At 39.1% G+C, this 11,584-nt stretch overlaps 1 protein-coding gene across 1 annotated transcript; it reads left to right on the top strand.

Annotated features, from left to right (window-relative positions):
* The first annotated feature begins 6,123 nt into the window (after nucleotides 1-6,123).
* FOXI1 (forkhead box I1) lies at nucleotides 6,124-9,811 on the top strand. The gene is made up of 2 exons (XM_070735885.1): nucleotides 6,124-6,758; nucleotides 7,674-9,811. The coding sequence occupies exons 1-2, from the start codon at nucleotides 6,185-6,187 to the stop codon at nucleotides 8,213-8,215; spliced, it is 1,116 nt and encodes a 371-aa protein (XP_070591986.1). The 5' UTR covers nucleotides 6,124-6,184; the 3' UTR covers nucleotides 8,216-9,811.
* Nucleotides 9,812-11,584: the final 1,773 nt, after the last annotated feature.

Genomic DNA, 11,584 nt, shown 5'->3' with positions numbered 1-11,584 from the left:
CCCTGCTAAAGTGTAAAAACACTTTTATGGGCACTGAATTACCTCTTGAATGTCCATGTTGAAATCATTACAGTATTACCATTTCAATACAAATCCATATAGAAGATTTCCTTGCCAGTTTTAAAACAGAATTTTTTTTTGCATGAAGTCTTTTTTACCTTATGGCCTCACATCAGCTTCCTCAAATTTAACACCTCTAGGTTTAAACCCACGATAACTTTAAATATTTACAGCCAATATGATCACCGTACTGCCCCAGAAAATCTTGTATGAGACTGTAGGGAGAGTACAGCTTTTGTTTCTCCATTTCTATTACCTTCTTCCTAGTTTTAGTGCTAAGAGAATGGATGGGAAACACCCTGACTATACATCTTAAATTTGATGATAGTGACCAAGGTTTAGAAGCTATTTATATAAGACTACAATTGATTGATTTTTTATTTATTTGAAAATGTACCTTTAAAAGAATCATATCTACGAATTGGGAAGAATTGAGAACTAGCAATCTGTTCATGCAGCTGCACATATTAATTTGTTGGCCTAATGCTCCCCAAACAATTTTATATTAATTCAGAATGTCCAAAGAACCAACAGTTGGATTGCTCTTGAAAGTAAATACAGATTGGAGTTAAATTGCCTAATTAACTGGAAACCTGAACAGTATTTCTTCAAAGGGTTTCATTATTGATATCCACATTTTTTTTTAAAAAAAAAAATTTATTTATTTGTCAAAATGTGTACAAGATAATAGGTATGGTATAAACATAAACAAAAGCAAATAAGTATAGCTAAATTGGACAATAAGACAGTAGGCAGGGATGGTAGGTTAACAACTCTTAGTGCCTTTTTGGCAATGTTGTTACAATAGGCTCTGGCACTAGATAAGTCATTATATAAGAGTACTCCAAAGTCCTTAACAGAATGAGGGTCGTCTACAAGGTTGTGTCTTCCAAGTTTCTGTGTTCTGATTGTTTTTGCCAATGTGTAAGACAGAGCATTTATTGGTTGAGATTTGAAGCTGCCAGTTATCAGACCATTGTGATACATGGTCTAGGTGTTTTTGAAAGGTAGAAGTATTGTCAGTGGTGTTGAATAGTCTAACATTGTCAGCAAAGAGAATGCAGTTACTTATAATATGATCACTAAGGTTGTTTATGTAAAAATGTGTTGGTCCTAGAACACTGCCTTGAGGGACACTACTGTTGATAGGTACAGGATTTGATAGGGCACTCCCTATTTTAACCATTTGTTGTCTGTTTGACAAGAACACAGTTATCCAATCATGAAGGGAACCAGAGATACCATAAGATTTTAATTTTCGAAGTAGTTTGTCGTGTAATACTAAATCAAAAACTTTACAAAAGTCTATGTAAATTGCATTAATTGAGTTATGAAGTCCATATATTTTTGCAGTGTAGGAGTTGCAGGTTAGTGGATAATTTTTTTCTGAAACCAAATTAATTGTTAGAGAGTAGGTTGTTAGTTTCTAGGTGATGGATTGATTTATGATTGAGTCCATGACTTTGTAGATGATGCAAGATAAACAGTCTAATCTCGACAGCATACTAAAAAGCAGACACATCACCTTGCCAACAAAAGTGTGTATAGTAAAGGCTATGATTTTCCCAATTGCAATGTATGGCTGTGAAAGTTGGACTGTGAGGAAGGCAGACCGCCAAAGAATTGAGACCTTTGAACTATGGTGCTGGAGAAGACTCCTGTGAGTCCCTTGGACTGCAAGACAATCAAACGGGTCAGTCCTAGAGGAGGTGAACCCTGATTGCTCTTTAGAAGGTCAGGTGCTGAAGATAAAACTCAAATACTTTGGCCACCTAGCGAGAAGGAAGGATTCACTGGATAAGAACCTAATTCTGGGAAGGAGATGACAGAGAATGAGGTGGCTGGATGGAGTCGTGAGATTAAATGGACTCTGAGGGTTGGTAAAGGACAGGAAGGCCTGGAAGAACATTGTCCATGGGGTTGCAATGGATCAGACATGACTTCACGTTAACAACAATGACAATGCGAGTCTATCCTGTATTAAGGTCCATGTACCCCTTCCCCACAAGCTATTTTTTTTAGGGAGACTGCAACCTGAGATAAACTAGTGCCTTTTCTCGTGTCAATTCCATATAACTTATGAAGTAAAATAGTCTTTCTATGTTACAGCATCTATTGTAGTGGTAGGGATATTGTAATCCATTTTCCATGGTAACTGTGGATTATGGGTTTCATTGTCTCAAACCATGAGGATGAATATGCTTCAGCTAAGAAAGTCTGCCTTTAGACCTAATCATTATTTTGCAAAGGTACAAAGAATATTGCCGCTCTAAACAAAACAAGTCAATTATTCCTTATGTTTTTAATTAAAAGAAATCTGTTAAGTCTTCTTATGATTGCAGATATTGTTGATTTAACCCATCACAGTCTTATATTGTTTCTGGATAGATTCTTTCAATCCAGACCGTGCAGCCTGAAATCCAAAATGGGATTGGAATGGAAAGAATAAATATGGATCAAGATATCAATTACACAAGAATCAATTCAAATATAATTAAGTTTGTTGAAACATATTGAATCAATCCTCTTCTTATCTCATGGAAATTATGATTTTTATAGAAGGACAGATTGGCAGGGACTGTATTTTAAGTGGCAATGTTTCAGCAGTTAGAAGCTGAAGGAAGGTCACAGGTACAGCCCTCGTATTTAGAGGAAGTTACCTGCAATGAAAAAGCAGCACTTCTTGTATTAGGAAGACTCCTCTGTAATGTAATTTCTTAAATTCCAGTGCAGTCTCTAATTCTTCTTGTTAAACACCCACTCGTAATTAGTTTGTGTGCCAGGCATAATTTTATATGAAACAAGGATTGTTCTATATGCATTGTCTCTTTCTTATATTAATGGAGATTGTTATATTCAAGACTTTCACATTCTTCCTCAGATTAAAACCTGAACTTGGATTTAAAATATTTGAGCAGTTTTGATGGGAAAGCTATCCATTTTGTTTCAGTGATATATTACTGTAGCATGTCCTGTCATGTCAATCTTGCCTGTACTATGGCATCTCTGGGCAGCTTATATGTTTTTGCAAGGTGATCAGCATGTATGTCACCTTGTTTTGACTAAATAATTTTTCAAATTCATCTGGGCATTGCAATACGTCTTCATACATGTGACCTTAAACCAGGGATGGGTTATAACTAGTGATGGGCGAACCAAACTCGCACAATTCGGGTCTGTACCGAATTTTGCGGTGTTCGGTATGCCGAACACGAAATTTTTTTAAACTTCGGGAAAAGTTTGGGGCCGTGTTCGGCATTCGGAGCTTTGACGTCACTGGCAGGTTGCTAAGGACGCCAAGGTGATCACTTCCTGGATTCCATGGAATCAAGGAAGTGATTACCTTGGCGTCTTTAGCAACCGGACAGTGACGTCAAAGCCCCACCCCCAGAATCTTTTCGTGGGAGTGATTCCCCAGCTCCTTCAAAGGGAGGTCTGCATGTAAAAATAAACATTGTTATTTTTATGAAAAAGGACACTACAGCGGCGCTGCAAGAAAGGGCGGTCCTTTCAGATAAAAATAAACATGTTAATTTTTACGTGAAGACCTCCCTTTGAAGGAGCTGGGGAATCCCTCCCACGAAGAGATTCCGGGGGTGGGGCTTTGACGTCACCAGCAGGTTGCTAAGGACGCCAAGGTGATCACTTCCTGGATTCCATGGAATCCAGGAAGTGACCACCTTGGCATTCTTAGCAACCTGCCGGTGACATCAAAGCCCCACCCCCGGAATCTCTTCGTGGGAGGGATTCCCAGTTCGGGTTCGAGTTCAGGTTCGGTTCGGGTTCAGCCAAATTTTGCATAAAGTTTGTCCAAACTTGCCGAATCTGAACCCCATGGGGTTCACCCATCACTAGTTATAACTTATCTTGCTGCTGGTTGACTTCCTCCTGCACTGCGTGGCCACAATTCATGAGCATGCACACGTAGTGCCACAAAAATAAAATAATCTCCCCCCAAAAAACCCCCTAAAACCAAGATGGCGACACATGTGCAATGCTGGAAACATGGCTTCTGCGCATGTGCAGAAGAAGAAAACCCTGGAATTTTTTTAAAAAAATAAAAATATTAAAAAAGACAGACTGGCAATGATCAAACCGGTTCTGTGACATCATTATGATGTCACCAGCAGTTTGCTACTGATCAGGTGAGCTGATCTGAACCAGGAGAAACCCAATTCTGCCTTAAACGGGTTCATTATGTGACAATTTGCTTAAAAGAAATTGTTGGTTTCTTTTAAAGGTATGTCGATTGAAGAATTTGGAACAACACTTTAGGTGGAAAGGAAAGATGCGATGACTCCTGTTGAAAGGTTTATATTGTGGTTGAGCCTCTGAGACACATTTATGTAAATTTGATCTTAAGGGTGATTGTATAAATTGTAAATCTCCCCTAATGGAGGGATTACCCTGAAAGATTTTTTTTAAAAAATTAAATAACAGCCTTTTTTTTTCTTTCAAGATTGTCAGATAATACTTTCAATGGGATATTCATTTATTTATCTTATGTTTTATGACTCCTCAATTGCATAGTTACCAGACTTGGGAAAAACTTATAGGGAGATTGAAACTCAGAAGGATCCCTTATCACAGCAATAAATTTTTAAAAATGCTTCACCTGCTCAATTTGTGTGTGTTGCTCCCTGGTGACACACACACAATCAAAAAAATCTGGCTAATTTCTTGACATTTTGTAGTGGGAAATGCATTGACATTAAAATAGAAAGCTTAACATGGATTTAATGTGTTTAAAACATGAATAGAAAGTCCTTCTTCTGCCATGAGTGTGATGTAGCCCAGCCCCCTTTATTTCCTGACTCCCTCCCCTCTTGTTAAGCCTGGTCCCCATCTCTTCCTGAATATGTAATAAATTCTAGCAGCCCTCTTCTTAAGTGCTGAAAAAAATTAGAAAAGGGTAATAGAAAGGCATTGGATAAGCTATGCAGAATGCAAGATTTATGCAGAATTATAATACAGCTGCTGAACTTTTTTTTTAAGCATTAACTTAGAACTTTAAACGACACATAAAATTATACATTCTATGGACACCGTTGGGTATATTGGCTCCCAACTAGTTTTATGTAGAAAGCTGTCTTTTTCCTTCTGCGTTATGTGGCTTTCCTTATCATTTATATCTTCATGTTGAAAAGCTCTGGAGACATTTCTGGGAGTCATGTATCTGATGAAGACGTAGGCAGTGTGCCCATTAAAAGGAAGCAACTGTAAATATGCACTAGTATAATTTGAGATTGTTTTTTTTTTAAAGTCATTTTTTCTAAATCATGAAAACTAGTAAATTTTAAAGCTAGTATGTTTCCTAAATCATGAAAACTAGTAAACAGGGGCTTTCTTTGTTTAATCCCAAAGTGTAAAGTTCAAGATTTGGCCATTTCCTCTGACTGCTATGACCAGGCCAAGAGGAGGAGCGGGGGAGGGGGAGGAGGAAGACAACAACAACAACAATAACAACAACAACAACGTGAGTTACAATCTGGCGCATTCTCACCAGGCAAGAAGTTTCCTTGAACATTGTGAGAGGGTTTTTTTTCCCTTTTTTACCCTGAGCAAACACTCCATCAGATTTGTTATGTCACTAAACAGCTTCCAAGCAAGTAACACATTTCTTCTCTAGTTAAGCCACAGATAATAGCTTTGATTCCTGAATGGGGAAATAGCATTTTAAAAAAAAAGTTTCTCATCTGCCTTTGCAACTTTAAAGGGTTGTGGTTTTTTTAAAAAAAAAATGTTTCTAAACTGCCTTTTTCTTTATTGCTGCGATCAAACTGAATTTGAAGAACAGGATCATCCGTTTTACCTGCAAGTAATTTTCAGCTTGCTTCCTGTCAATCATACTAGTGGAAAATTCCTCCATTCATTTAAAAAAGATAAACAGTTGTAACTTTCAAATTTGGTTAATGTGACATCTATTACTGGCTTGAGCTGTCAGCATTCCAAAAAAGGGATATCACCCTGATCTCCAGCCTATCAGAATGCACGAGGCTGAGTCTTGGAAAGTAAACCTAAACATTTACAGGTGTATAAGTACTGGAGCACAGATGATGCACCTGTCTTAGGGAAAGGACTAGCACAGGTGTGTCGGAACTTGGGCTACAGCCAGAGCTAGATTATGAGCTCATTTGATCCACAGATACACTCACCTCCTCGCTGCAGCCCACAATTTCCAAGCATCGGCCAGGAACCACCTGAAATGAACATCTACTATGAAAATTTCTTCCACCCACAGAACGTTCCTAGTCCACAACGGCCCAGCAACTTTGAAACAGGGGACTACTCTGCTGCACCCAATCCTTACTTGTGGTTAAATGGACCTTCCATTAATTCTCCACCTTACCTGCCAGGATCCAATGGAAGTCCATACATCCCACCAAACTATGGGATGCAAAGGCAGCTCTTGCCCAGCATGCATGGCTTGGCGGGGAATGAAATGGGCTGGCTCCCTATGCCTTCTCAAGAGGAGCTGATGAAGCTGGTCAGACCACCTTATTCCTACTCTGCCCTGATTGCCATGGCCATCCACGGGGCCCCAGAGAAGAGGCTGACCCTCAGTCAGATCTACCAGTACGTGGCAGACAACTTTCCCTTCTATAATAAAAGCAAGGCTGGTTGGCAGAACTCCATTCGTCACAACCTGTCTCTCAACGACTGCTTCAAGAAGGTGCCCAGGGATGAAGATGATCCAGGTAAGAAGCTTTCTTAATACTCCCTTTGCTCTTCAGTTTACCATTATTTCATCCAAAAGATCTTCTGAGTCAGGTTCTGATTCTATTTCACTCAGGGTCTCTACAAGAGGCTTTCAGTGTCACGGAACTCATCTAATCATAATTGTACCACAATAACAAGGATAGGCTTTAGAACAGCACAGGAAAGGCCAAGAGATACTTAAAAAGACAGTGGTGTGGGTCAGTGGGTGTGGGCGAGTGGGGCAAAATGACTTGAGACCACTAAACTGCAGAGGTGCTTCCCCCTTTACAAAATTCGCATGGCTTGAGAGTCACAAATATAATTTCCTATGCCTCATTTTGCCAATGTTTGATTCAATGCCTTTAACATTTCTATGGTAAGAAGAAATTTGCAATTGACCATTCTGTGCTCTGAAAAGTGTTGCCTCTTGTGTAAAGACACTGGGACTTTTTTCCTGCAGTCAGTTGGCCCTTCCTTACCTGTGAAATGAACTGTTTCTTCCTCATAATTTCTTGGCAGCTAAAACAATTGCTGGGAGACTACTTCCAAATCACCCGCCCTCATTCCTACCTGCAATCTTGCCCAAGGTCAAATTCTGCTTTGTTTCAGTAAATTCTCCTGATGATAATTAAGGGTCTGTCAAGTATTTTGTTGGAGAAGTAGGGATTCTGTGTGTGTGTGTGATAAGCACAAACTGTTAAAAGTTCAGTTTTACCTCAAGGCAACTTGGACAGGGCCTGGGCAGAGTTATTTGAATACAAGCAGCCTCTCCTCCCCCCCCACCCCCTTTTTTTAAAGGGTGTTGCCCAATCTATTTCTTTCTTTTTTTCTGAATCCAAGCCAAACTAAGCCTTGAGAACCTGCTCTTTGTTGGCTTCAGTTATATTTATGTTTTCTTGCTCTTGTTCTAACAGGGAAGGGCAATTACTGGACTCTGGATCCCAACTGTGAGAAGATGTTTGACAATGGAAATTTTCGGCGAAAAAGGAAGAAGAAATCTGATTGCAGTCCTAGCACGGTGACTTTGGCTTCTGACAAATCGGAGGACAGTGCTTTAAGTGGCAGTCCCAAGGCTCCAGAACAGCAAGATATTTTGGAAAACTCATCAGGAACCGAGAGTTCACCTGAAAAGAGGTCTTCACCACCACCATCCACTACTCCCTGCCTCAACAATTTTCTCTCCAGCATGACAGCTTACATGAACGGGTCCAATTCAGTGAACCGCTCGGTGCCCCTGGGACTTGGCACTGATGCCGGGGACAAAATGGGACAGAATATGGTAGGCTTCAACACATACACACCTCTTCCTAGTCACGGGGGTGGTGAATGGTCCAATTCCATGTCTTCTGGTCATCTTGGCTATAGCAGTTCAGTGCTTAACCAGTTCAACACCAGTTTCTACAACAGCCTATCTGTCAATAATACTCTGTATGCAAGAGAGGGAACTGAGGTGTAAACAAATGGAGGCCTTGTGACAGGAGAAGTATTGTGTAAGGAGTCAGAACGAGGAACTATGTCAGGGAAAGGACTTCAGGGTAAGCTACCCTCTTCCCCAATTTTTTTTTTTAGACAGACCAAAGTTTCTCTATTAACATGTTCCCAGGCAATGATGTTCACAGAATTCAGTGGCTTCAAATCATACAAAGACTTCTACTCCTCATAAAAATTGTAAAGAAGAGCATTTCCTTTTCACTCTCACATTAGTCAATCAGAAATAATTGGTTTTAGACTCTTTGACATTAAAGCAGAACAGACTGATCGCTTCAGACATAAATCTACCTTTGGAAAAACCCAACCTCTTTTTTGCTTTATCTGCATTCCTTTTGAATATAAGACTACCATAAAGCAAAGCATGGTAATATTCACTAAATGGGTTGAATTAATTGGACTTTCTTCTTATCTGAAAACAGGGCATGATCCAGCTGATATTAAGTGTGCTTAATATCTCACTTATTAGATGGCAGAAAACTTATGCTTCTCATCCATTAAAAAAAATACTTGCATTTTTACTTTTTTACTGCTGAAATCTTCTATTTTATCAGCATAAAGTGACATGCAGAGAGAAAAAAGGTGATGGAATATAAATAAAACTTGACTTTTTATCATACTGAGTTTTTTGTTTACAGATATCTTTTTTTAAAAAAAAAAAGCCTGAAAAAAATAATTTTCAGTCAGGTGAATTTAGTCAAAAGTGATCCTAATCATCCAAGTCAATGGTATGTGATATATAAAATGTTAGATGGGAGTTGTTGAAGAACAAAGTGTAGAGTTTCTGCATTGTACAAACCCAAACTCCTGCTTCTAAAAACAAGGTTTAGTTTGGTTTTGATATAGGTAGAGTGCTATTGTTGTGAGGTATAATAGAAAAGCTCTTCTGGAAGATATAAAAGATAAGACACCCTACTTCTAAGCATAGGCACACATACTGTATATTTGGTCAACACCTGACAACTCATGAAGAAATTGCTATTAAATCTACCCTTTTCTTTTCTAAGCCCTGTTATATCTTCTGTGCTTGTACTAAAAGGCCTAAGTTGAATTATACAGGCTTTCTTTATGCATCAAATAACATTGGCTAAAGTTAAGGTGGGAAGTCACGTTTCTATCAAGGGCTAAAATTGAATAGTTAAAAATCTGTTGCAGGCTGCCCTTTTATTTCCCACAGCAAGAGTCAAAACTATTTGGGTTTACTCCTCTGACTTTGCCCTCTTATGCTCTCTTTCTTCCTCCCACCCTTGATGTCTGCATAGATTTTTCCTCCCCGGTGTTTGATTTTGAAGCCTTTTGAAGAGCTTTATTAGACTGAAAGACATTACACACCCCTGTCAAAAATGTACAGCCGTTGCATATGACAATCCTAGTGAGACTACAGTGGTGCTTACACTTGATCTAGTAAAAGTCCAAAGGAGTGTAAATGCCCTCAGGAGAATGGGGCAAAAATAAAATCACTGCTCCTGGAGATATCTTATTCTGTCTATTTTTGATTCTGATGTCATTATGGGGGGGCGGAAAAAGCAAGGGACACTTTTCTAATAAAATATTTGTCTACCAATGTGTATGTGTATGTGTACTGAGCTGGAAGCACACCATGGGTGCCAAACCAAATAAGATAAAAATGGATGACGGTGACATTCTTCTGACAACTGCTCCTTTTTATGATGCTTTAGCTTGCAATTTTCTCCTGGGTCAAACCAGTATAACATATTATCATTTGACAGAATGAACAATGCAATGTCTGTCTGCATGCCTGATCTCTTGACTTCAATCCCTCTGAGCAACACACATGAATAACAAAAGAGCACTTGAAGCAATGGGACCAACAAAAAAAAAAAAGCCATCTGTGGCTGCTCCTGTCTTTCCACGTGCTCTTCTTTGATTGCGAATGTCCTTGGAGGCTGGGTATTAAATGAGGGACAAATTATCTGAGATATTAAAATCAAAAGGAACATGGGCTGCACTTTCTGATCTGCCATGCAACAATATTAACTACATGTGTGGCTCTGTCAGTGAAATCAGTAAGATTCAGTGATCTTACTCCCAATTCCTCTTTTAAAGCAAAGGGTGTCAGAAGGAAATGCAGTGGATGTGTTTCTAATACGTGGCTATGTTGTACCAGTAAGTGGTTCTTGCAAAAATCACCTGTGCCACAAAAAGCTGAAATTTACTGTAGTTTTATTTGGGGGCAGGATAAGGGAAATGGGGCAGAATTACAACCACACCAACCATACAGTTGGAAGTGTGAGGGTATAATTAAAATGAATATGATTACAAAATATAAGTAGGTGGGGAGGGGGGAATCCCTGTTCTTGCAGGGTAACTGTTGATAATTTTTCTCAAATTTCTAGATAAAGATCTTGATGGTTTGGAGCTTTGGGAGTTGAGTGGCATAAAAATACAATCAATCAGAATAGAGCAGAGCAGAGCAGAACAGAACAGAATAGAATAGAATAGAATTCTTTACTGGCCAAGTGTGATTGGACAAGGAATTTGTCTTTGGTGCATATACTCTCAGTGTACATAAAAGAAAAGACATATTTGTCAAGAATCATGAGGTACAACACAATGATTGTCATAGGGGTCAAATAAGCAATCAGGAAACAATATTTATATAAATCATAAAGATACAAGCAACAAGTTACAGTCATGCAGTCATAAGTGGGAGAAGATGAGCGATAGGAATGATGAGAAGACTAATAGTAATAAGTAATAATAATGCAGCCTTAGTGAATAGTTTGACAATGGTGATGTAATTATTTGTTTAGCAAAGTGATGGCATTTGGGGGAAAACTGTTCTTGTGTCTAGTTGTCTTGGTGTGCAGTGCTCTATAGTGACATTTTGAGGGTAGGGGTGGAAACAATTTATGTCCAGGATGCGACGGATCAGTAAATGTTTTCACCACCCTCTTTTTGACTTTTGCTGTATACAGGTCCTCAGTGGAAGGCAGGTTGGCAATAATTGATTTTTTCTGCAGTTCTGATTATCCTCTGAAGTCTGGGTCTGTCCAGTTGGGTTGCAGAACCTGCATTTAAAACTTCGCTACTGTAAAGGAATTCTGTCACAGAGTAGAGACCAACTCAGGAGAAGGGATTCTATCCCACTTTCATCCCCAATGTTTTTTGCCTGACATCATACTCCAACTCAATAAAGTGGTCTCAATATCTACCACTCGCTGAATAAGAACAGGAGACACGTTTTAGTTGAATACTGTGATGTTCTTTAGACTGACTTTAACGGGTTTTTTTCTGTTGCTCAGTTGTACCCAATTGCTGGAGAGACGGAGTAACGACACGGACACCAGAGCTGGATTTAAAATTGGGTCATTTT

Source organism: Erythrolamprus reginae, chromosome 2 (genome assembly GCF_031021105.1).
Source record: "Erythrolamprus reginae isolate rEryReg1 chromosome 2, rEryReg1.hap1, whole genome shotgun sequence".
Classification (NCBI taxonomy): domain Eukaryota; kingdom Metazoa; phylum Chordata; class Lepidosauria; order Squamata; family Dipsadidae; genus Erythrolamprus; species Erythrolamprus reginae.
This window is presented reverse-complemented; position numbering and strand designations above follow the sequence as displayed.

What these genes read in the sequence shown, in the direction of transcription:
- FOXI1 (XM_070735885.1), top strand. Translation starts at nt 6,185, where the DNA reads ATGAGCTCATTTGATCCACAGATACACTCACCTCCTCGCTGCAGCCCA. An exon ending in CAGGGATGAAGATGATCCAG is followed by an intron (nt 6,759 to 7,673) that starts GTAAGAAGCTTT and finishes TTGTTCTAACAG; the next exon opens with GGAAGGGCAATTACTGGACT.